The following is a 23,906-nucleotide window of genomic DNA, read 5'->3' on the forward strand; positions in this document are numbered from 1 at the left end:
CAGAAGTTTAGTATAAATATGTCCTAATATTGAATATACTAAAATATTGTTGTTTATCTAAAATTCAACTTTTACTGAGTATCCTGTATTTTTATTTTCTACATCTGCCAAATCTTTAAGAGGATCCTTATCTTCAGCAAAATATTAACAGGGAAATTAATGAACAATCACAATATAAAGCATGTAAGTGTAGCTATACAGTAAAAGAGATCTCTACAAATCACCACAGCAGGATACCTGGAAGAGACGGAAAATTCAGCTCCAAAAGATTACTAAATTTTGATTGGATAGGTTGTTTAGTGTGATGATTTTGGAATTCAAGTGTCCTAAGTTGAATCCCATTCACTGCTCACTAGCTGTGTAATCTTGGATAACTTAACCACTCTTTATTATAAAATGAGACTAACTTGTGCTTTACCAGGCTGTTTGAGGATCAAAGATGCAGAAGGGACCTGAACACAGGAGGCACTCCCTAAGTGGTAATATCTACTATAAAACAACATGGCAAAGAGGACACTTGTCAGAGACAAATCTTTAAAATGTTAATGTTATGGAGTGATAATAATATTCAATAAGTAATTTTATTTCCATGATCTATTTACACTGTACAAACACTGTTGAAAAGCACCCTACAAGTTCACAGTACAATATATTTACTTTAAAAATATATTCCTTTATAAAAGGTTCATAGAACGTTGGCATGTCAACATGTGACAAAACTCTCAAAGCAAGTCACCAATTCTGTGAGAGCAAGAATGCTTCCAAGTGTCAATTTCACAATCACAAGTCATCATTTGAGTTTAAATACACACACATTTTAAATAAAAAATGAATTTCTACTGTGGAAAGTTCCTGCAGCAATACTTATTAGTTAATTAACATGGACATTCATGGAGATGTTATTTCACAATAATTTACACTATCAATTAATCTGCCAGAGAAAAACTATTTCAAGTTTTATAGTCCAGAAACTCTTGTCATTTGTTGTTTTCTACTTTTTCTTCTTTGTTGGTTCTCCTGGTTCTACTTTGCGCTTTTTAGAAGAATGTTCATCTTTTTCATCATCTTTAAACAGGAAAGGAAGAGTTTCAATCAGTATTTAAAAATAAGTTAAGCGTTAAATTTTCATTGACTTTATACAAAAGTATCACTTTCAACTAATGTTTCTTACAGTTTCCAAATAAAAAACCAAAAATTAACTTTTAGAACTCTGATTTTAAAGTCCAAGTAAAAATAAGGAGTTTTTTTTTAAACTGTAGTATTATACAAAATCCACAGTGATCGTTTAGTGCTATATTAAGGTAGCTTAAAGTCAGATTTGTTCTGAAAAAGCTATTTCCAAATATTCTACAGTATACACACTGTGTACATTTAAGTATAAAATCTGTACATAGTAAGAGTGGAATACATTTTCTTTTTACCAAAAAAAAAGGTATCAATTTAACCATGACGTTATTTAAGTGGCTATAAGCTGTTCTTTACCTTCTAATCTGCTTTCTCTCTCTGTAAAACAACCCTCTTCCGTACTCCTCCCCATCTTTGTATTTTGAAGTTAAATAAGGATTCCCAAGTAGATGTTTCACTGAAACTGTATTTTCAATTTTGTCCCATGTAGTTAGTTCTAATCCCTGCCAACCTCCATTCCTAGGAAAGTCAGACTACTGCAATGGCAACAGAAAAATAGCTATCTTCCCCCTTTGTTTTATGAAGAATTTTGGGGAGGGAAGGTAGAGAAGAACTTTACGTTACAACTATATCCTCTACACTTTTCCAAAAGGCTATTAGTTGTCTGTAGCCAAAGAAAATTCCCAATTAATAAAAATGCTGTCAAATCTGAAAAAGTAGGCCCCTTCATTCAATTTAAAAAAACCCCACTATACATTTCAATACAACACAGGATAGCAGAGACCAGCTGCTAATTCTCACCTCTAAAAGTGGACAAATGTGTGGCTTTTTTAAGAATTCCATATAGACAGAAGAAATAACATGTAAAAGATGTTATGATTTATAAAGTACAGATTTATTTCAAGCACATTGCTGAATTCATCATATTTTTGACTTTATTTTCCTCAACAGATATTCAAAGTTCAACAAATACCATGTGATGCTCTATAAAATATTTTGATGTTCAAAGAGGCCTTCATATTAAAAAAATCTGGGAAGCTGTTGATATCAGATGATTAAACTCTTTACAGAGGAAATATATTTACAAGCTCAAGCCTTTAATTCCCTTCTGTGAACTCTACCATATTCAGAATATCTCCTTTGTTGAAGTGGACAATAGTTAATGTCAACAGCAGGCGATTCATCTTCAAATACAGCATGGCGATGTCATTCACGTATTTTATAGAGCACCATGGATTTATGTAGGCAGTAAGATAAGATACATTTCAGATCAATAAATCATCCCAGGAATTTACAAACTGAAGTTTTAACCAGTGACTTATCATGCATCACAAAAATACTGACTCTACAAACTGATATGGCACACAGTTCAAACAAGCTAAGGCCTTTTGTTTTTTCAATAAAATATAAATGCTTGACTTTTGAGAGTCTTCAGTAGTATAAAGATTGAAATCTCTAACTTTACTATAAAATCCATTGTTAATATATATTAAGATCCTGAGACACTTTTGCTTTTAATCTGCCACTTATCACAAGTAAACTTACTGTAACAAAAACTACTGAGGTTGGAAGAGAATTTGTATGAGTAATTTCAACAGAAGAGCTAATGCCATCTAGTGACATAACAGGACATTGCCTTAAAAACGAGAGCAGAGGAAAAAAAAAAACCCAAAATATTCATCAAAGTTACTCAATTTCTACTCTGCCATATACTACAGATGGACTAGTAGGGAAACAAATTTTATATTACGGAATTCATGTCACCCAAGATAAGTAAGTTTAAATTATTAATACTAACTTTGTAAATTCTTAAAGAAAAAAAAAAGTACTAGTTAGCTAGGTTTTTATAATTACATGTTGATAAAGCTATATACACATATTTATGTATAATATATATAAAATAGAGCTTAATACCTAAGCTTTACTGATCTACATTTTGCAACTATTAATAAAAAATGGTGATTAAGTAGCAAGCCTCAATGTTTTGACTCTTTCCCAAATTCCCTCCTTTAAAATATTTGCAAGAAGTTAACTGGCAAAAAAGGCCAATGGGGCAGGAAATGGGGAGGAAATTAAAAACAAAGTAATCTGATAATCAAAAAAAAAGGTAATTTAAGAGTTTTTAATTCAAGATATTTTATGAATTAAAAAAAATAGAGGTAAAAAATGATGTCAGGGAAATCAATTTTACAGTAACTGTGAACATGTTATGGGAGTCTGAAACAGCAAAAATCACTTTTAAAAAGGAAGGTATTTATTACAAAAAGAAGATAGTTACATTCAATAACTAACATTAAAGTCAAAATTGAAGATTTCGGGATTATCTTTTAACCTTATGACCCAGCTTTAAACTGACAAGAGCATATCCTTTTGTTTGTTTTTATAATGTCTACATTCATTTGCTGATAGAATGTCATCATATAATCAAAAAGAAATTATCTAAGGGAACAACAGTATTATTTGTCAAATATGTGGAATCCTTCTATCTGAACTCAATAGGCAAGCTGGAAAAAAGATAATTCTTTCCACTTGCTTATCCTACCTAGTATATATATAATCCTTGCCTTTTGTATATAGGAACAAGGTTATGGCACCCAAGTTTGAATATTAACACCAGTGGTCCTATTGCCATGCTTCTTAAAAAGACAGCTATTTCTCAAGTACTCTAGCATGGAAAACATCAAGAGACAAAATCCCAGTTTAATAGGGCATTGTTTCTATTTAAAGACCTGAATTTGAATTCTGATTCTGCCTCTTTCCAGCTGAAATTTTTTTGGGCAAATTCTTTAATCTGAGATTGTTTTCTTGTCTATAAAATAATGATAATGAATCATGTACTACTACTGCATTGAGTTGCTAAGAAGAAATTAGAAAGCTTGTGTAAAAGTACCCATTTTTGAGCTTGGCAGTTTCTAGGTTTTGTGACCTTGGGTAATTCATATAGGCTCTCATTTTCACATTTCCCTACCTGGTTTCACAAGGTGTTGTAAGGATTAAACATTATTTACATAAAAGTGCTTTTATTAATTATATAAAATATTATACAGTATGAAGTATTTTAAATACCCACTTCATTTGGCATCTCCAAAACGATGACATTTACCGAAGATGTGCCTTTATTAAAGTGACTTCTAATCCACACTGGGAAATCAGTCAAGAAATGGAAAAAGCCAGTTACAATCAAAACTGGAGTAAAAAATCCTACGAGTTACCCTTTCTCTTAAATACAATTCTCTGCATGATTGTAAAAAGAGCTAAGTAGCTGTGTATTATAAGATCAAAAATCTGTTTAACAAAAATGGCACACCGCTTCATAAAAATGAGTCCAAAAAATTTAGTCCAATTCAACAATTATCCATTGAATACCTATAATGTACTAAAAAGTGTGATACAAACATTTTTAAAAAGAACTAGACCCTACATTTAAGGAGCTCATTTTCATAAAGGACATAGACTTATGAACAAATAATCACATAACAGGTGACAAGTGCAATCAATAGCATTAGCACATACAAGGTACAGAGGAACAAATTATTAGAGGAAGGTGATATCTGAGATTGTTTTCTTCTTTGAGTTGGATTTTGAAGGATGAATGTGCTTACCAGCTAAAGAGGGAAGGAAGAACATTCTAGCTTAAAGTGCAACATATATTGAAAGGCATGGAATCATAAAACAGCATAGTCTATTATTCAGTTTTGAATTTTAAGATCTTCAAAGTGCTAGAAAAGGGTTCCACATAAAATGAGGATGGAGAGAAAGACACAGCCTATCATAGAAGGCTTTGACTCTAGGCTGTTGGTGTTTTAAGCAGGTGACCTACATAATCAGATATGACTTTTAGAAAGTGGTATCTGCAGTGTTACTAGAAAGAGACTAGCTGCAATGTGAAGGATGAATTGGGGAGTGATAAGGCAGAGATTGCTGTGATTACAGGCTAAGTAAGAGATGAAATTATGATATCAACTAAGGTAAGACAACTAGGTCATCATTGTCCTATTACTATATTAAATCCACTTCGTCATGCTAATTGTGGCTCTAAAGCACAAACTGCTTTAGTATAAAATGGAGCCTTCAGCTTCCCAGCCGCAATCACAAGAAAGAATCCATGAAGTAATGTCGTGCTGCTCCAATAATAATGCACCATATATACTGCTGGCTAAGGTAGAAATTTCACTTTAAAGCCTGAATCATTTATGATTTTTCTCTAACACAGCAAATACTAATGGTTGAGCTAGATACCAGAGATTTTACTTAGAAGCCAAATACACATATGATCTTTCTAAAAAATACAGCAAAAATCATAGTCGTACATCATAATCAGTTTGCTAACTCGCTAGATTTGATTTCACTAAGTACCTCATTCTTTTCAAACTCGTCACAAGGACCATAGATATTCCACGGGAGTCTGACTGTCCTTACCTGACTCCACCGTCTCCTCGCCTTCTGGGAGAAGCCGAGCTTTCTTAGCATTCTGTGGGGCGTCATCACCATTGTCCTCATACATATTAGACCATTTTATCGCCATGTCCAGCTCCGGAGGAGGAGGTTTCTTGTCAGTGGTGTAGGTCTCCGGAGGTGGCACACAGTTGGACTTCCATATTTTGAATTCCTTTGGAGGCTGTTAAGCAAACACAGTAGGAAGCACCGTGACGAACCGAGGTTCCTACAATCGGTGTGGGCACACGCACCTCCCTGCCGTTCGCTCATTGTTAGGTGGACTTTTTTTTTTTTTAAGGTTTAAAGGCACATTTTTTCATTAGAATCACAATACTGTTAAGTGAAAAGCCAAAGGGTTCCCTATACGAATAAAGCTAATAACTTTTAGTTACCAAAGAAGAATCCAGTCCCAGAGATACTACGCCAAGGCTGACCCCTTCAGGAGGCTGCAGCAGACGCTGTCCTGGAGGCAGCACCGCAGGCACTTCGGCATCAAAAGGAAGGGGCCTCGGGGAGTAGCTGCAGCGGGCGGGGGCGGGAGTTACCACCGTTAGTCCTCGCCGCGCGGGTCGGGCTCCCCGGGATGGGGGAGCGCCCCGGGTGGGCAGGAGGAAGGGGGCGGGCTGGGCCGGGACCGGGGGGATGAGGTCGGGAACCTCACCTCCTCAGGCGCCTTGACGACGTGCCTCTCCCAGTCTATCTGCTTGTTGAGCGGATTGTACAGAAAGGCCGGGCGAGTCACGCTCCGGAACAGCTCGTCTGGGCCTGGCAGCCGTTTCTCCGCCTTTTTCCCGAGGCCGCCCGCCGATTTCGCAGGACCCGGGGCTCTGCGACTCGTCTCCTCCGGCTCGCTGTTGTCCTCCTCGCCCGAGGAGCCTGAGCTGCTGCTGCCGTAAGCCGCGAAATAGCTCAGCGGGTCCTTCTCCTCGGCTGCCATGACGGCTGCGCTCTACAACCGAGGGCTCCACCGGAAGCCGGAAGCCGTGCGAGGGCCGGCCCGGGGCTTGGCTCCTACCCACGACTTGCGGATAGGCTCGCGCCTGCGCCCCCTGGCGGCTGCCCCGCGTCCCTGCTCCTCGCCAGAAGGACTGAGGCTGGAGACGGGGCTCTGCACTTACCCACGCAGAGACTTTTGTTCATTTCTGAGGAGTCCTGAGAGTGTGTCCTGAGCGGCGGTCCAAACTCAGCATTCAATAAGAATTGTTTAAGTCACAGAAGAGCTAGGAATTTTGTCTTTTCAATGCCACTTCACTTTATCCCTTGCCCAGAGAGACCACTGCTTCTGATCCCATTGCAACACCTCTTCAAAATAAAAATTACTCAGTATGCTTCCCTCAGTGCACTCATCAAGTCACAAACTGAATCCTCTCCCGCCTGACCTAATTCCAGCTCACTCCAAATTATCTCTCGGATGAAACTTCTCTTGGATTGGATCTCCCCACTCAGGTGTCCTCCACTCTCTGGCTTCCGTCAGCCTTCTTCCATGCCTCCTTTGCTCTGTATGGCCCTTAAAACATCGGTGTGTCCCATATATGATACCATCTTTCAGCAATGCCTACTAGAGAGGGTATTATAAAGTCAGTCCATCTCTTTTCATGGCATGAATTACCGTATGCTTGTGACTTCCAAATCTGGATCTCCAACTTTTAACTTGCCCCAAGCTCTGGACCAGACCTCTACCTGGCTCCTACTAAACTTTCCATGTGGACACACTGCTGGGGCTTTAAACACCCACTTATTTGACCAGTAATTTGTCTTTCCATTTAACCTGTTTCTGCTTTTGTGTTCCCTCTCTTAGTAAATGACATAACCATATGTCTAGTCTTCAAGGAAAACAGATGTCTTGGCTCCTCAAAAAAATTATCAGAATTTTCCATCCAAGTATATAAGTTAACAGAGAAAAATGCCTTCGAAGTGTGAAGTTCAGGAGTGCCCCAAGCCATCCTCACTTCTGACAGCAATTCAAAGTTTTTGCTAGAAGAATGCACAGAATCCCCTGAATGCTGTTTTACTCATGGTTATGGTTTGTTATAGTAAAAGGATGCAGATTAAAAATCAGTCAAGGAAAGAGGTGCACGGGACAGAGGTTCCAGAGAATTCCACACTTGAGTTTCCAGATGTCCTCTCCGTGGAATTGTAGACAGTACAAATTGCTTGTAGCAAAGATATGTGACAATAGGTATAGAGTATTGCTGACAAGGGAGGCTCACCAGAGCCTGGGAGTCCAGAGTTTTAACTGGGGCTCAGTCATGTCATAAAACTGGCACTCTCACAAGATAACCACATTAATCCCATGGCTTTTAAAATCAGCCCACTATTGAGTGCCTCCGGAATTGAGGCACCTAGTTTGAGTAATTTGACTCACTGTTATGGAAGCCACCCACAGCGTACATGTGACCAGGGGCCTACAAGTCCAGGGGCCACTTCTTACTTGACCTTTTAACAAGATAGGCCTCTTTCTTCAATCACTTTTTTCTCTTGCTTTCACTGGAACATGTACTTTAGTTCTCTTTTTATTTCACAGGGTCCTTTTCAATTTCCTTTGTCATCTTCTCTGCCTCACCTCTAGATGAAAGCACCTCAGGCTCAGTCCTGGACTTCCTCTTTTCTGTCAACCATTCATTCCAAGGTGAATTCATCAAGTTCCATGGCTTTAAATACCATTTTATGTTAACTCCCACATTTATACCACTATCACATAAGTTTTCCTTGAACACCCAACTCCTGTATCCAATTTCCAACTCCATTGTCTATTGGGCACCTCAAACTTAACATAACAGTGGTATACTGCCTATGAAGATGGCTGCCAATAATTCCTGCCATGCCTGTGCATGCATGCCACCCCTTCCATCAAGAGGTGGAATCTGTTTTCTCTTCCTCTGAATTAGGGCTAGCCTTGTGACTTGCTTTGATAAATAGAATGTTTCCACTTCTGCTTTCTTGGGAGCCCTGAGATGCCAACTCCAGATGCATTCACCCTAGGGAAGGCATCAAGACACCCAAGTTAAGTCATATAAGCCCCAGCTGAGCCTTTAGAAGTTTCCAGGAATGACACTAGCCTATCAGAAGAACTCTGAAGCTAAGTCCTGTCTAATTTGCAGAATCATGAGTAAATAAATGGTTATTTTAAGCCACTAAATTTTAGGGTGGTGTGTTATACAGCAATAAGAACTGAAAAATATGTCCAAATTAAACTCTTCATTCCTTACCCTCAATACTCCACACTTCCCAGTCTAATTTGTTTTTGCACTTCAGCATCATAAATCCAGCTGCTTAGCACAAAAGGCAGAAAATCTTGTCATTTCAAGTTTAAAATCAGGTTCCAAATACAAGCACTTTTTACCAATTCTGCCTCTATTACCCATCTTCTCTCTTGCCTGCTAAGTATTCTTAACATTTAATAATCTTTAAATTGGTTCAGATTCATTCATTGCCTTCAGTGGTCATGCTCCTAGTCTCCTTTAACCTGGGTGGTTTCTCAGTCTTTAACTTTCATGACCTTGATATTTAGAAGATTATAGTCCAATTACTTTATAGAAGATGCCTCAGTTTGAGTTTGTCTGATGGTTTCTAATGATTAGATCCATGTTCTAAATCTTTAGCAGGAATATGGAAGTGATGATGTGTTCTTCTCATTGTACTGTCAGGAGGCATGTGATTTCAATTTGCTTTGGTATTGATGACTTTGATTTTTTAAGGTGTTATATAAAGTTACCTTTTCCTCATTTGTAATATGTGTTTTATAGAGAGATACTTTGAGACTATGTCAATATAATACTCTACATCAAATTGTCAACTTTTTTGTATTAGCAGAATCATGGTTTCCTATTTTACCCAATGAATTATAATCATATTTATTCTTATATATAGATACATCTATTATATATGATATATACATACATATATATACATATATATATATATGTAACCATTATTTATTTTGATACTGACATTGTTCCAGAACTGGCCTGTGGGAGCCCCTTCAAACTGGCTTCTGTGATATGTCCCCATGTTCTTTGAGTATTTGCCTGTTTTCTGGCACATGATATTCCAGATTTATCTTAAATCTTAGACATTCTGTCAAGGATTTCTGATTCCTTTAATGAAGAATGGTATTTAGAAGCCAAGATCGGGGTGCTAGGTGTGATCATTGCTAATGAAGTGTTAATATTCCAGGTTCTATCAGGGAATCTGAGGGAATGGATTTGTTTCTGTATATATTGGAGAGCTTGAGTTCACACTGGTAACTTCAATTTCAACCCAATACTACAAGATTCCTTTTGGTTTTGTTTTTCCATATTTGTAACTCCATTTTTCAACATTGAGAAATAGGGCTCTTGTTATCCTAAATACTTTTATTTGATTAATCACCAAACATGCAGCCAAACTTCCATCATTGCTGGCCCTTCTCTCATGTGGATGCTCTGCTTTCTTCACTTAGAATCTGACATATTGCATTGGACTGCCCTTCTACAGAGGCCCACCTCATTCTGTTCCTACCTACTACTTCAGGCTCTAATGCTGGGCACCGCTACTTTAACACCCCCTTCACCAGGTTCAGGCTTTGACATCTTGTGAGTGGACACCTTACTCTGGACCCTGACACCCTGATGAGCCACATCTATTCCTTTAATACTGCATTCAGGCTCTGACGACCCACATCAGGCCACCCATCTGTACTGATGCTCATTCCATTTGGGTCCCAACACTCTCTCTCTACCACCCCCGTGCCCACTCTGCCATCCACACCCAGTTCAGCTTTTTATACTCCAATCTGGAAACCTACTAGTTCCTTCCAGCCCATTGGCACAGATACTTACTGCTCTGGCTCCACATAATGGCTTGTGGATTGAACTGTTAAAAGAAGTTAAGAGAATGAAAGGGAAGGTTGGAGAAAGGGAAAGAGAAAGAATTCAAATGTTGCCAATAAACTTCTATTTATCTCTTTGCTTCCATTCTGTCCCCCTCCAACCTGTTCTCCACACAGCCGCCACAATAAACTTTTAAAACACAAATCAAATCATATCACTTCCATGTTTAAAACCCTCCAATTGTTTCCCACTGTAAAAGAAAATCTAAACTTGTGAAGGTTTATAAGCCTTTCTGTATCTGATCCATGCTGTGAAAACTCATTTCAGTCTAGGTTCCCGAGTCCCCTGCAGCCACCTGTCACACTTACATTCCAGTCACACAGGGCTGTGTGAGCCACTCATTCCTGCCTCAGGGCTTTTGCACTGTTACTTCTGTTTTACCTTTCCCCCATATCTTCACATATCTGACTCCTTTCTTCTTATGATTTAGGTCTCAGCTCAAATGACACCTGTTTTGAGAGGACTTCCTATCAATACTCTTTGCAAAGTTACCTTTTAGCTCACACATGCCTTATTTTCTAGCTATGGCAACTAGAATTATCTAGGTTTCCATGTGTATTTTCTATCTTCCCCAGGTAGAATATGAGTTCTAAGAGAACACAGACTTTTGTCTGTTTTATCACTGTATTTCTAGCATCTAGAATAACAGGTACTCATAAATATTGAATTAGTGAAAAAAATACATAATCTACACTCTTACGTTTTTGACATTTAGGAAATGCTAGTAAGAAAGCATGGAGATGTGAAAAGAACACTAATCTTCAGAGTCTAACAGCGCTGGCTTTTAATCCTAGAAAGCTGTGTGATGTAGAGTGGGTTACTTTATCCTGGGTTTGTTTCAGCTCTTCTTTCAGGAAGTCCTCATAAGACTACATTTGACATCCACTGATTGATTTGCTTCTTGGTTTCCTTTTTTTTCCAAAATCAACAGTATACATACTTTACCCAGTGATACAAGATAAGGGCCAGAGCCTGAAACTTCCTGCTCCATTTTACACAGCTCAGGTAAAAAGACATAGTAGGTACAAGACTTGACTTATACTTTGTACCTTACACAAACATGTAATGAATTATAGAGCTAATTATGAAATTAAAACTAAATTTCCAGAAAACAGAATATCACCATGATACTGGGACAGGCAAAGATTTCTTTAACAGGAGACAAAAATCATTAACCACAAAAGAAAAAAATTGATAAAGTGAACTTAAAACAAAAACCTGTGTATCACCACAAACCAAAAAGCTCCCAAACAGAACCAAAAAAACCCAAAAAACTGCCATTATCCCTAGTTTTCCAGTGTTTGACCTTGTAGTAAGAGCAACATGCTGACCAAAGATGAGTAAATACCTCATGAAAAAAAGAGCTTACTATGAAAAGACACTGAGGAACCTTAGATGCATATTCCAAGGGAAAGAAACAAATTTGAAAAGGCTACACACTGCCTTGATTCCAACTATTTGACCTTCTGGAAAAGACAAAACTATAGAGACAATAAAAAGATTAGTGGTCGCCAGGGTTGGAAGCTGGAAGAAAGAGGGACGGATGAGTAAGTAGAACACAAAGGACTTTTAGGACAGGAAAACTATTCTTTATTATATACTGGTGGATCTATGACATTATGCATGTCAAAACCTATAGAAGAGTGAACCCTAATATAAACTATTAACTTCAGTTAATAATATTTCACGATTGGTTCATCAATTCTAACAAAATATACCACACTAATGCAACATGCTAATAAGGGCAACAGGGGAGAAGGGGTATATGGGAACTCGATTATGCTCAACTTTTCTGTATATCTGAAACTGCTCTAAGAAATAAAATTATTTTTCTTAAAAGTAATAAAAAAGTGAGCTCATGCTGTTGTTTTTCTACTGATTATATGGTATCTGTTAAAAGTAACTTTCTCATTGCTGCATCAATCAACCAGGCAACCAATTGCTCTGTATTGTGTCAGTCTGTCATTCTAATTTGTTTTCTGGCGATGGCTGGTTTTCAGTGTTTAAAGCAAAAAAATTTACAGGATTTAGAAAACCACAAAGCCTGAGTTTATTAAAACCTTAATTTTATTGTCTATATAGTTAGCCAACAATCTGAAAGTTCAGTGTTATAAACTATAAAAAAGAAGTGCTATAAGCATATCTCAATTGTGACCTTTGATTATCAGTAAATCCTATATATTTTTTAAAAAGTAACCCTGTATTAAATTTTAATTAATGAAATGAAAAACCTGTTTCTGCTTTTTAAATAGACTTCTTTAAATGTAATGCCACTACTTTCTTATGCTGGAGGTGAAACATGTTTCTCCAAAATGCTTAGAAAATGTTATGCTACAAAAATCAACTGGTCTTTAAAAATTTTTTTAAGCCATATGCTAATATTCTTCCTGATTGATAAAATCATTAGTCTATCTAGAAGTGCAATTCAACCTTACAATCTGAAGTAATGTTTTCTACAAAAATTGGCACATAAGAAAAAAAATGTTTTAGGTATTTATTTCCCATCGAAGAGTTTAAAACTTCTAAAACAGCACTATAATTTAAAACCTTTTATAATTAGTAGTGCATTTCCAACTCTGCTTTTTTCAATGGAAATATATGAGATAGATATCAGGAAATAGGAAGAATTATAATTTAAATGAAAATGAGAGCATAAGGTTTATAAATGTATAAAATTAGTCAAACTTTGTTATATAACAAAAAAAACCAAATCTAGCTAATAGCCTGCTTTTTCCAAACAGTACTGAAAACAGAACTGTCATATACACTCACAAAAAAACACTTTGTTTGGTTAGTTCAACCAGGACAGTGGTCCTCATTAAAAGAGAATGTAAAGTACAGAATGTATTTTCTTAAAATCTCATCAAATTTCATGTAATAACAGATTTCTGCCAGGATTTTTTTTTAGGAATGAAACTGATAGAACAGAATGGGAACATTTTAAGACAGCTGTATTAATTAGTAAGGTTAATAAGAAATGTATTTTGACAAACTGACATCTTAGGTGGCTCAAACTCCATTAAGATGTCCCTATGCACCTGAAGGGGATTTTGTTAAGTGTCTGTGAGCCCAACTAGGTGGGAAAGATTCTTTTTGGTGCACTGGTAGTTTTCTCATCAGTGGCTGACTTTATTACCAGACAGAAAACAGGTTACTCCTGAAATAGTACTGCTGAGTGGTGGAAAGGACAATTAAGACTGAAAATTTCCAGCAAAAATGCACTGAGAAGAAACATCATTCCCAGCCTATAACTCTATTCTCAAATACAGAAATGTTCCCTATCAGTCTGAAAACAAAAATTGTGAAAACACTTAATACCTCAAAAATGAAAAGAACATCAATATGATTTACTTTGTCTAAAAGTATGCTTCTTTAATTCTAAAAACATCTATTTACAAAGTATGCTTATATTGCATTTTAAAAGGCATATCAAATGTTAAATCATTATAGAATTTTATAAAAAGATTCATATTTCAAATATTTTTTGTTATTAAAAAAGATTAAAAGACTATAAATTGTCACTGCTGTGAAATGGCACGTGATCTTAAGGGAAGAAACATCTCACTAGAGTTTCCACAAATTCCTTCTTCTTCTAACTGCAGCTCTGGTGGCAAAGGAGGAGCCCCAGGGTCCCCAGGTCTGGGAAGTGTAGTGGAAGAGAAGGTGGGATTTTCAGTTCTGCCTACTTCTAGAACAGGCAAATTCAGAGAAGAACCAGTAGAAAAAAAGGGAGCCGTGCTGGATTCTCCTTCTGGATGGTATATGACAGTGGATGCTCTCAGTTTTTCAGAGAAACTACTCTCATCTGAATTTGATCTAGAAAGGTTGGTTGTAGCTCCACCTGGAAAAGGTTCACAGCTGCTACATTTCAGTCCTACAATAAAAAAATTCAGGTGTAAATGAAAAACTTAAAAGAATTGAGTCCATGCCATCTTGTAACTTTTTATAAATTCTGTCATAATCCATTTCATATTTCATTTGCTTTACTCAACAACGATGAAGTATACTATTATTTACATTTTTTAGATAAGGAAATAATCTCAAGGAAGCTAAACGGCATACTGTAATTCACGCTTAATTTGTATACTTACATACTTAACCACTGAAGGACCTGGAAAAAATTAAGTAGCCCCTAAAATTTTTCATAAAATAGGAAGTAGCTTCCACAACTAATATTCTTTAACATTCTAACACAAAAAATATTACCCAATCAAAACACATTTTAAATAGGGCATGTGCTAAAATACTATGAGTTAATTAATGCTAATTACTGATTCTGGGATCACAGGATGTTATAGGTGGAAGGGATTTCAGAGGTCATCTGGGATAGCATCTATATTATATTAGAACAGTGAAATCATGCCCAACATTCCAGAGCTACTCCAAGAGAAAGTGGGAACTAGACCCAGGTCTCCTCTTCATGTTAAACCAGATAATGTTCTGGTTCTCAACCTAACAGTCTACTTAGATGGTAGTGGCTGTTCTCATCAAAGAATTTTGCCATATCCTGAAGGTCCTCAGGGTGGAAAGAATAAACACAAACACAATTTATCTTTCTGTGGGCTTAGCAGTCAACCTAACTGTCTACAGGTACAGAACCTGCTGAGTTGACAAAGTTTATGTAAAATCTGACAAATTTACAAAATACATTCATCTGTCATTTTTTACACCAGTTTTTCAATACCTTTGCCATTTCTGTCCCATGCTATAGAAACTATTTTCTTAAATGTGGCTCAGGAGGGGAAACTTCGACTGTGAGTTCCTTAAGGACAGAGCCTTAAATTACTCATTTCTGTATCCCCAGCACTTAGAAAGGTTGGAATAGAGCTACATCACATGCACATTTATTTTAAGTGCTCTAGGGAAAGAGATGGGAATCTGGGGAGGCAAAGGGATTTAAATTGTGCAGGTGATTCAACACAGCATTCTAATTAGTGAGTGTGTGCTCCTGGGGCGAGGGTGAAATGGGACAGGTGAATTTGCTATTCCCTTAATATCAGTTCCCATGCCTCTCATGGGAACTCTTGCCAGACTGAGTATGAATCTTGCGTTTAAAGTTAAATAAAATTTATACAACATGATTCTTATAAACATAAGACCAACTACTTCATCTTGTGACCTACTGGTAGGAGAAAAACTATCAGAGCTGGACTTACTAAAATACTTTGCCTATATACTGTTCTTTATGTGTGATGTGCGTTTTCAGGGATTACTTTTGAATAGACTAATCTTACATTCTGCTAACTTTAGAAACAACCCAGTTGCATATAGGGATTTCATTACAGTTGTTTTCTATAAATGGTATTGTTAAATGAATATAAATACAGAATACTGAGTGACATTCCACTTTTCCAGTACTGTAATGATATAAGGTAAATCAAATGTAATTCTAAAGGAAAAACTTTTTGAGTAAATGCAAAATAATTTCTTTTTTCCTTTGTTTAGTATTTACTTTTAAAAGCACTGTTAAGATTTAAATGAACTCTTGGATACTTAAAATACCCTACCTTTCAGATGCTCTAGTTTTATATTTCTAAGTTTCAGTACTTCATCTGTGATCTTCTGAATCAGGAAGTTCTGTGTTTTTTCTCGCCGAATAGATTCAACCAGGGTATCTAGTCCTTTGGGGTTTTCTTGTAAGTAGTCTAACAATTTTCCAGCCCTTTTTCTACTTGATGTTCGGCAAGAAATTTCTTCCGTGTCTTCTCTACTGAGTATTTTTCTGGCACGTAGATGATCAAAATGTCTCTCAGCTATGATTTTTTCACACAGGTATACACGCAAATTTTCTAAAGCCTAAAAGACATAAAATATGCTTCAATATTATTTATTTTTAACATATAAGGAGATCAAATAGGTGATTATTAGTTAGGAACCTTATCTGGTGGAAGAAAATATACTGAAGCTAGAAGACACAGGTCTACTAACATTCATGCTATTAAGGTGAAGATCCAAGTATACAAAATTAGGTCCCAGACTAGACACTCCTCATAGCCTCTCTCCTGCTTGGATATCTTGTCTTCACTCTTTGTCTTGCCAATGGGTTTCAGCCCTGAGCAAGTCCACTATGGATTCAATGTGACCAAAGAAATGACAGTAAAAAGTTATTGGGGTGAAAGGGTTATACCCAACTTTATTTCCACAGTGGCAGGTCAATCACTAAAATCCCGTCACTCAGAGAGAGTCTGCATGCTGCAAGCTGGTCTCTGCCTCCAGGCCTCTCTGCCTGCACAGCCATCTCTGGACCTCTCTGCCCACACAGCAGTCCTCGGTGCTGCCACCACTCCAGCCTCTGCTCTGCTCTCCTGCAGCCCTGAAGCCCTGCTACCGTGTCACCCAGAGCACTGGGCATGGGTCTTTATAGAGTCAATAACAATGCATTGCCCACACGTGTGCAGTGAGTGAGACAACCAGGGCCAGGTGAGAATCCTGTCCACAGGAACCTTCACTTTATCCACACACTTATAAACCAAGACAAGGCTATTGTGAGAAGGGGCCAGTGGAATCTAGAGGGCCTGGGAGGTATTCGGAGGTCTGCTGAGCACAAGGAAAGCAGAGGCTTCCATACACTTTAGTTACCACTTAAGAAGGAATCCAGGATCAGATAATTTAGTTAGAAGTCCCACCACAGTTTATAACTTTCTCATGTTTGTTAATTTTCCATCTTCCTAGAGTAAAACGATTTAGGGAAAAAAAAACAACAACCCTCGATTGAAAGGGCTCATTAATGTGGTTATTGTTGGAGTCAGTTGGAAAGGCTAGACTCTAACTCAGTGAGTTGCTGTTAGAAGGGAGGTAAAAAGGTGTGGTGGTAAAGAAACCCTAAAGGAATAGTGAATGTTGGAAGAAATTGAAGAAATGAAGAAAGAAAATCATAGAAAACAGACCTACATCTGAAAGGTAACTAAGGGGGCTTAATTAGCAGAAAATTGATGTGGGTCCCAATAAAGGGCCTTACTAATTTTATGCCAGTGACTGTGTTATAGATCCTCCATTAACTAGATATGTGGTCTTGGGTAAGGAACTTAACTCCTCTGAGTCTCAATTTCCTCATTTGAGTGTTATGAGAATAGATTAATACATGTAAAATACATAGAAAAGTGTTTGGTATAATAGTAAGAGATTAGTAAGTGTCAGTGATGATGACTAATTTGACTCACATTTATCATGATGAGCTAAAGGCAGCAGATCTTAGCAGTACCCTAGTATATAGTGGCAGGCAAGCAGGCTAAGTGAAGGGTTCCTATAGTTCTCAGCCCACTGAACTCCCACATTCCTTTATTTATTTACACAACAAATATTTCATAGATCTAAATATCTACAATGCCAAGGGATGAGCATGTCAAAATAAACAGGACTTGAATCCTCCATGCAGAGTAACAGAGTACATATCACACACAAATCACTAATTATAAAACAATGGGATATGACCCAGAAAAAGACTACAGGTTAAATGCTGGGGAAGCACAGAGTAAGCAACTCTACCTCCAGGACCTGGGAAATTTACAGAGGCTACACTTGAACATGAACATTGATGGCAGGAAAATACTAAGAAGCCTGGGGTAGTTGAAATATAGGGTCATTTGAGAGAGTGGTCGGGAATAAAGCTGGGAAGGAAAACGGGTTGAATCATGGAAGAATTTTTGTATCTTGTTGAGGAAGATACATTTCTCTGTAGCCAAAAGAGTCACTAAACGTTTATAAATAAGAAGCAATAAGGAAACTTTTGCAGAGAATTGAGGGGAGCAAAAATTGGGACCAAAGGAGACCAATTAGAAGATAGCTGCAATATTTTACTTGATATGTTGAGCACATGAATTTAAGCTGTGGGAATGGAGGAGAAGACTAGATTTCAAAGCTGAACTCCTTGAAAAACATCATCTGTTGTCATTTCTACTGCTTCTATGCTGATGATTCCAAAATTTGCATATGTGATCAGGATTTTCTCCACCTAGGCATCCCAAAGGCACTTGAAGTTCAACATGTCCCAAAACAAATTTGTTATCTTCCCCTATCTTTTCCTGATATTCTCATTTGGGAGTACCACCATCCATCCAAGCATGCTATAAACCTACAACTCATCCTTGACTTGCCATATCTTATCACCCACCTACCAAGTCCTGCCAATTTACCCCATGTATTTATCTAATCTGTCCCTCCACTCCATCTCTATTATTAGCATTGCACTCGTTCAGGTCCTATGATATGTTGCATGCACTATTAACAACAGACAGCTAGCTCTACTTCCTACTTCTCTCCCCCCTCAAATTTCTCCTTCACACATCAGATCTTCCCATTTTTCAAGAGCAAATGAAAATATGGAGTGCTATATGAATTCTAATAATACTGTAACGTTTTTAAGTTTAAAACATTGTGTTCCACCCTTGACTTAAAGGATAAAGTTCCTCAAACACTGCAAGTCAAGGAGATTACTTAACCTAAGTTTCATGTTCCTTACTGATAAAATAATGATACTTAAAAGGACCTCTAGGAGGACTAAATGGGACAGTACATATGAAGGCTTGACAGTCTCTGATACAAAGAATGCTCAAAACAGCTGTTTGATAATAATGGAAGAGAGGGTGCTTCATAGTATGGATCCTACTTACTTCAAATTAATCTATCAGTTCCTCTATCTGCCCTGATACTTTATGTTCTACCTAAAACTGCTGCTTATCACCCTACATTTCTTTATGTTGTTACCTTTGTCTTATTTTCTCTTCTCATACCTTGTCCCTATTTATTCTTTAAGATTCAGGACAGTGGTTATCTCCTTCAGGAAGCTTTACCTAAACTCTCAAGAATGAGTCAGGCACCTCTCTCTCTGTCCTTGCAGCACCCTGTGTATTTCACTTTTCTGTATACCAGGACTCCTCTTCTCATTTCCCAATTTGCTCCCAGACATTTCCATTCTGTCTCACTACTCTTCTCAAAGTCATCAATGACCTCCTTATTGCCAAATCTGATACTTTTCAGTCTTCATCTTCCTTCTCGGTAGCATGGACACGGCTGACCACTCCCTCCTTGAAATAATCTTTTTTTGTCTTACATGAATATCACACTCTCCTGGCTTTCTTCCCATTTCTGTGGCTATAACCTCTTACTTTTAAAAACTATTTTATGATCTCCCTTTTCCCTTCTAATTCTCAACTTCCTAAATGAACTCACCGAATCCTGTATTTTTAGCTCATATCTCTCTTTTGATCTTCAGACTTGTAGATCTAATTGCTGATTTGACATTTCCATTTACTAATCTGATTCTACTTTCTTCCTCAACTCCTACATTCAATCCATCATTAAGTCCTATCATTTCTATTTCAAAAACACATCTGGAATTCTCCTGTTCCATCCATTTCCACTGCCCTCACTCTGATTCAAATCACCATCATCTCTCAACTGTATAAATCCCAAGAGTCTCCTCACTGGTTTCTTCTTACTCTCCTCAATCCAAGAAACAGGCAGAGGGATCTTTGAAAAATGTAATTCTTTAATAGGTCCCTCCTACACTTGGGGGAAAAAATCTAAACACTTTACTACCATCTATAAGACCCTTCATAATCTGGGTCTAACCCACATTCCTGACTTCACCTCAGGGCACCCTCTCTGCCTTCTTCCAATTTCTCCTAGTCAACAAGGTCTTGCCTCTTTTAGGTCTTTTGCAAATTCTATTCTGCCTAGAGTGCTCTTCCCCCAGTTCTGCCATACTCTTCAGGAACCAGTTTAAATGTAACCTTCCCTGGCCATCCTATCTGGAGTAGATTACCCCTGTTACACCCATTTGCCTCCTTCATAGTACTTACGGTAATTTGTAATTATACATTTATTTGTTTTCAACCCTGGTGACCTACATGTTTGAAGCAGGCAAAACCCAAGTATGTTCTGCTCTTAGTATGTTCATAAACTCTGTAATATGCCCTGCACTTAGCAGAATGCCAAGTACATAGTGTTCTGGATGAATGTCAAATTCACTGCACTTATTTTGTAATTTGAAATTATCATTTTATGTCAAGTCTCCCTCCTCCCAAGAAATCAAGTTCTTTTCAAACTAGGATTATGTCTTAGTTTTTAATTTTTAAACTATTAGAATCAATGACAGTATCAGCCTCACAGCAGCATTAAATCCACATTTATGAAACTGAACTAAATTCAACCAAAAAGATGAAGTAAACAACTAGATGGGGCAGAGGGGGAGAAGCACAGAAGAAGTGGAAGTTTTCAGGAGGATGGGTGATAGTACACTATTCATCAAGAGGAGAACACAACAGGGTCAGCAAGCAGCTTTGGGGAAGGGATGATAAAAAGGTTCAATTTTAGATAAGGTGAGGAATCTGCAGGACATAAAAGTGGATTTCTAGTAGATATTTGGAAATAAGCACCTAGAGTTGAGAGAGAAGACCAAATACGTTGATGATAACTTTAAAAACGTATAAGATCATAAACCATTTTGGAAATATCATGAAAAAATTTTCTAAGAAAAAAATGTGCATATATTTTTTTTCACAGACCTCCTGAAACCCATCCATGATTCCTTAAGGTATGAATGTCTGATGCAGCTGTAAATTAGTATCATGGAGATGGATCATATCAATGAACTGATAGAAAAAAATAAAGGCCTAGAAGTCACTCTTTGTGTATACAGGCTTTATAACCTCCTTCCATAACCTCTCACTCACTGCCTGTTTTATCAGTTATAAAATGGGAATGACAATTATCTTCCTTAGAGCTTGTAAAGATTAAATGAAAACATTGTACATTGTGTGACAGGGCATCTGGTTCTTAAAGTTCATGGTTTAACTGGTACAAATCTTGAGTGAGACAATACTCATTACTTATTTATTCTATAGCGGTTATCAACGTCTGAAGCTTCCATCAACTAGAATGTAAAGCAGGGGCCTGGTCACTTTTTGTACGTTTCCAGACTCCAAAACAGTACTTTCCATATGTTAAGTGCTCCATCAATATCTGCTGAATGAGAAAAGTAAGGCACAAGTCCCAGGTATATCCAGTTTCCTTCTGCTAATGAGCCATACCAATCGTAATTATGAGTACAGCGTAATCAACCTTACAGGGGAGGAAAAGGAAGGGATTTGAAGTAAATATTTAAAAAGCTGCTGTCCTGTCCAATCCACTTCACAAAGATGATTTTGTGTAAGTACTGCAGTGTGAAGCCAGAACACACTTTATATTGAGTTTCTGATTTTAATTTGAAATTATAAAGTATTGTTGTGCTACTCACATAGATCTCACATGGCAAATAATTAAAAGTGAAGGAAAAAGACTCATTCCTCAGCAAAGTTATTCTTTACAATTAAGCACTAAGATTTGGGCAGTTCTGCAACATTCAAGCAAAAGAGCGTAATTTAGTTACTGAGTATTTTCAACGTTTACCTGTAAATTAATTTCGGCTACACCCCCTCCCTCCATTTAAATATGTGGGCGTTCGCTTAGTAGGGGAATTCCAGGTTGTGCTTTCAGCTGTTGAGCTTCCTCCCACCCACTTCGTAATAGTTTCACATATTTGCTCCACGGCTTGGATCCTTCATCTGGTCCAGCATTTGCTCCATATTCCGCCGGAGGCCCAAGGAGTCAGACTCTAGGATGAACCTGAGCCGTCGATCCCTAACCGCGCAGCTCCAAAGCGCAGCCAGGGTAAAATCACGAGGGGTTGGGACAGGAGTGGGCAAGCTGACTGCCACGAAACGCTCCGCTGGACAAGTTTCGGAAACCCAAGCCCTGCTTTTAGCGATTTAAAACGTGGATGAACAGGTCACAGGGGATCACTTCCACAAAGGTCCCCGGGACTCAATGCTCGACGCGGTCCTGCTGTGCCGCTTCCCCAACACGCAGGCTCCCCTAGCAACTCCCATTCGGACGCCGGGGTCCCCCCCTTCCTCGCCTGTGGGGCACAGCCCGTGTCCGCCCACCCCGTCCCTCGGCGCCCGGGCTAGGTGGGGCTACTCACGTCCTTCTTCACTTCAGTCAGGTCCTCCTCAGTGAGGGACGGTGCCGCGGGCTCCATGGCGGAGGCGGGAGGCAGCGCTGCTTCCGGGTCCGGGACCTCGGGCGCGCCGTCCCGCCCAGGCTAGGGGCTTCGGCCTCGGGTGAGCGGGGAGGGGAGAGGCAAAACCGGTCGGGAGGAAAACTGGTGCCGCTTCGCAAACACGGGTGCTCGAGGGTCCACCCGTAGCGCTTCCGGCTCCGCCTCTGAGGCAGACGTCGCCGCAAACCGACGCACCCAGACAAGAAGCGCAGAGCCCACTCCTCCCCACTCCCTGAGACTCCGGCGCAGGCACCGCCCCTTGGGAGGCGGAGCGAGCCTCATGCCCCGCCCCATCTCGGCGGCAGCCAATCGGTGCCGGCCCGCGGGCCGCGCCTGTTCCCACCCCGCGGCCCGGACCTTTCCGAAGATGTGCTGCCCCTGCCTGCGCTGGGCCTTTGTGGCAGGCCACGGGGCCTCCGGGTTAGGAATCATTTCCGTGGGTGGGTTCAGTCGCTTGCTGGGCCGGCGGGCGCTCCCTGCTTTCGCTGACTGCCCTCTGGTGGAGTTCGGGTATCGGTCTGTGTGTACTTTTGCGTTCCTCCACTTTTCCCAGACGCTGCCCTACAATTTCTGCTGCTGTGTTTGCCCACTGAAGCTGTTCAGTTATTTGGGCACATACAGATGTGTGCGCTCGCGCACACACAACTCACACTCAGCCTAACTATAATATTAAAGAACTCTCTAAAAGAGAAAAAACCCACCTACAATCCCACCACTTTAACACCTGATTTAATGTCTGCACACATTTTGGGCCCTGTTTATTATAATCATATTTCCTTATTCATCTGTGTGATGAAGATTATGTCTATTTCATATCTCCCACAGGGATGCTGTGAGACTTAATTACACAATGTAACTGCGGGGAGGGGGGGCGGGAATATGTTCCCAGCCCAGGGCAAATTACCTTTGAAACGGAGAAACCCCTTTATTGCACAAGCAGTCATCCACTTCTGCTCGCCCGTGTCTCAGGAGACCCATCTGGAAAAAGGGACCCCAAGGAACCTGTCCCGTCAAGATATACCTTCGCTGCCCCACCCTTGTAATCACCTACTGATATGGAGATGGCCTACTTCTCTCCAGTGCTGTTGATGTGGAGATACACTAAGACCTGGCAAGAGATTCTGAAACACTGCAATTTTACCCACACAGGTGTAAGGTTCTCTAGATACCAGGCACACAGGAAGCAAGTGTCTTGCCAATGGGTTTCAGCCCTGGGCAAGTTCGCTATGGATTCAGTGTGAACAAAGAAAATGACAGCAAAACGTTCTTGGGGTGAAAGGGTTATACCCAACATTATTTCCAGGTGGTAGGTCGGTCACTAAAATCCCATTCACTCAGAGCGAGTCTGTAGGCAGCAAGCCAGTGTCTGCCTCCGGGCCCCTCTATCTGCACAGCTGTCCTCTAGGCCTCTGTCCTCGGCACTGCCACCATTC

The 23,906-nt window shown here is 39.0% G+C and overlaps 2 protein-coding genes across 4 annotated transcripts; both read right to left on the minus strand.

Annotated features, from left to right (window-relative positions):
- Window positions 1–562: 562 nt before the first annotated feature.
- On the minus strand, window positions 563–8,525 carry C4H1orf52 (chromosome 4 C1orf52 homolog). Of its 2 annotated transcripts, XM_036890153.2 has the most exons (4): window positions 6,224–8,525; window positions 5,545–5,743; window positions 4,196–4,266; window positions 563–1,065 (listed from the first exon to the last, which is right to left on the minus strand). In XM_036890153.2, exons 1-4 carry the CDS (start codon window positions 6,497–6,499, stop codon window positions 1,024–1,026), a joined length of 588 nt encoding a protein of 195 aa, XP_036746048.1. In that variant the 5' UTR covers window positions 6,500–8,525; the 3' UTR covers window positions 563–1,023. The 2 variants fall into 2 exon arrangements, with proteins under 2 accessions (XP_036746048.1, XP_036746049.1); XM_036890154.2 differs by lacking the exon at window positions 4,196–4,266 and having other exon boundaries at window positions 6,224–8,319.
- Window positions 8,526–12,913: 4,388 nt separating this feature from the next.
- BCL10 (BCL10 immune signaling adaptor) lies at window positions 12,914–22,658 on the minus strand. Of its 2 annotated transcripts, none has more exons than XM_036890152.2 (3): window positions 22,396–22,658; window positions 15,941–16,229; window positions 12,914–14,307 (listed from the first exon to the last, which is right to left on the minus strand). In XM_036890152.2, the coding sequence occupies exons 1-3, from the start codon at window positions 22,450–22,452 to the stop codon at window positions 13,952–13,954; spliced, it is 702 nt and encodes a 233-aa protein (XP_036746047.1). In that variant the 5' UTR covers window positions 22,453–22,658; the 3' UTR covers window positions 12,914–13,951. The 2 variants fall into 2 exon arrangements, with proteins under 2 accessions (XP_036746047.1, XP_057356364.1); XM_057500381.1 differs by lacking the exon at window positions 22,396–22,658 and adding an exon at window positions 21,822–22,327.
- Between the last annotated feature and the right edge of the window lie 1,248 nt (window positions 22,659–23,906).

The sequence above is a fragment of the Manis pentadactyla genome, chromosome 4, assembly GCF_030020395.1.
Source record: "Manis pentadactyla isolate mManPen7 chromosome 4, mManPen7.hap1, whole genome shotgun sequence".
Taxonomy (NCBI): domain Eukaryota; kingdom Metazoa; phylum Chordata; class Mammalia; order Pholidota; family Manidae; genus Manis; species Manis pentadactyla.